Source organism: Protopterus annectens, chromosome 6.part1 (genome assembly GCF_019279795.1).
Source record: "Protopterus annectens isolate FY-2018-M chromosome 6.part1, PAN1.0, whole genome shotgun sequence".
In the NCBI taxonomy this organism is placed as follows: domain Eukaryota; kingdom Metazoa; phylum Chordata; order Ceratodontiformes; family Protopteridae; genus Protopterus; species Protopterus annectens.
Window position 1 is genome coordinate 323,099,237 of NC_056738.1, and position 1,968 is coordinate 323,101,204.

At 37.0% G+C, this 1,968-nt stretch overlaps 1 gene segment (V, D, J or C); it reads right to left on the reverse strand.

Moving 5' to 3' along the window:
* Positions 1-716: 716 nt before the first annotated feature.
* Positions 717-1,321, reverse strand: LOC122805331. The segment is given in 2 exon segments: positions 717-1,012; positions 1,225-1,321. Coding segments are annotated over 2 exon segments (363 nt in total).
* Between the last annotated feature and the right edge of the window lie 647 nt (positions 1,322-1,968).

The window sequence follows — 1,968 nt, forward strand, 5'->3', positions numbered from 1 at the left end:
TTACACTTCTCTCTAGCAGAGGCTGGAGAGTAGCATTATTGTCACACAGACAAGTGTACACGTAGATTAAAGGGTAAACATTAATGCATCACGGGCAGGGTCACCTATGGGAACATGTTTATGTTATGTCATTATACATTCCTCCCCTTAGGGAAGTATAGTGCACAAAAAGAAAAAAAAATCTGCAGTTAGGAGTAGATGACACAGGGTCAGGACACATCGAGCTCCGCTCCTGTCCCTCCAGTGATAGTCGAATACACCAGCTGTACACTCAGGTTGATGGATCTAGTTCAGAAAAGTAAGGCAGCTGGTCTAGAGAGGGGGTAGGAAAGAAGAGGTATCCACCACCTGCAGATAGCTGAAGGGCTATAAAGAAAGCTGAAATACCTTCAATGTCTATCTGACTGTACTACAACTGTCAGGACTTAATAGAACACGTAAAGCAAATTGAAAGCAGAAATGTTTGAACTCAGTTACACACAATTACACAGAACTTGGTTTGTGTGTTTGTCTGTATATATATATATATATATATATATATATATATATATATATATATGTGTGTGTATATATGTATACATATATATATAAATATATACACACACACACACACACACACACACAAATATGTATAAGCTACATTTTTTTCACCTTTTCACTGCGCACATGTTTTGTTATATACTTGTGAGAAGGGCTGACTTTTTGTCGTAGGATTACATTCATCTCTAACACTGTGTACTCGATGCACAGAAGTGCAATGCTTCATCTTGCACTGTTACTTTACTGATGCTGAACGTCCAGGAGGTGCTGTTGTTTTTTGTCAGATTGAATTTACCTTTAGAATTGGAACTATCAAGTGCATTCATCACAAATTTGGGTCCTTGATTAGGTAGCTGTTTGTACCAGTAGACATTCTGATCACCCTGCTTAGGACTGCAGTAGAAATGTGTGGCTTCTCCTTCTTTTGCAAACATCTCCCTTGTCTGTGTTACTGCTTCTTGGCACAGCACATCTGAAACAAACATGCATCACTGTTAATACAGAACTATGTTGCTGCTTTGCATTTTTGTTACTAGCGTTATTCATACTCTTGTGTTTATGATAGCCTATGCAGTCCTTTTCATTGAAGCACATAGTTTATAAATGTGATGAATAAAGGAAAATTCAGATTAACAGTGAAATATATGAGCTGTTCACATGAAACAAGTTAATTTTTTTTCTCACCAATGCAGGCAGCAAAAAGAACACTGAGAAGATAATATTTCTTCATTGTTGCTTCAGGTTTTTCTGAACATGTCATCTTCTGGTCTGTTACATATCAGGCAAGCTGTAACACCTTCTAGGCCCCACCCCTTTGTTCTAATTTGCACCTGTAGCCTCATGTTCCTTCCTATTTGTTTTGCGGCTGCTGCTTTGCTATCTGAAGTACTAAGGAGACATCTAGTGTGATGCTGCCTGAATAGCAATTCTTTGTAGCATGGAGAGGATAGCAAACCAAATGATTCTCTACAGATGAATAAATGATTATTGTATTAAGATGAAAAACACATGCATGCACTAGTAAACACATTGTAAATTGAGCAGAGCGTGGCAGGAATTGTTTTGTTAGAAAAAGTGACTTCCACACTGGTAATTCTTTGTGAAAGGATATTTTCCCCCTTCAGGGAAGTAACCAATGTAAATGAAGCTATATTTGCAAGTGAAATATAAATATTCCTCATTTTTCAATGAAAATAAATCCCACACGCATGTCCCATTACATGCTAGCATGTAGCCTTTATAATATACCTCTTTTTGTTTTTTTGGGGGTTTTTTTGCATTTGACCAAAGGAAACAAGTTATTTTCAAAATGCTACTTGCTTGTGTAAATCAGCCTGTTAATTGCATATTACAGTGTCATGAAATAAAGAACACACCACTACCTAAAATATATATGTAATGTATCCAGAGTAAGCCATCAGTATTTCC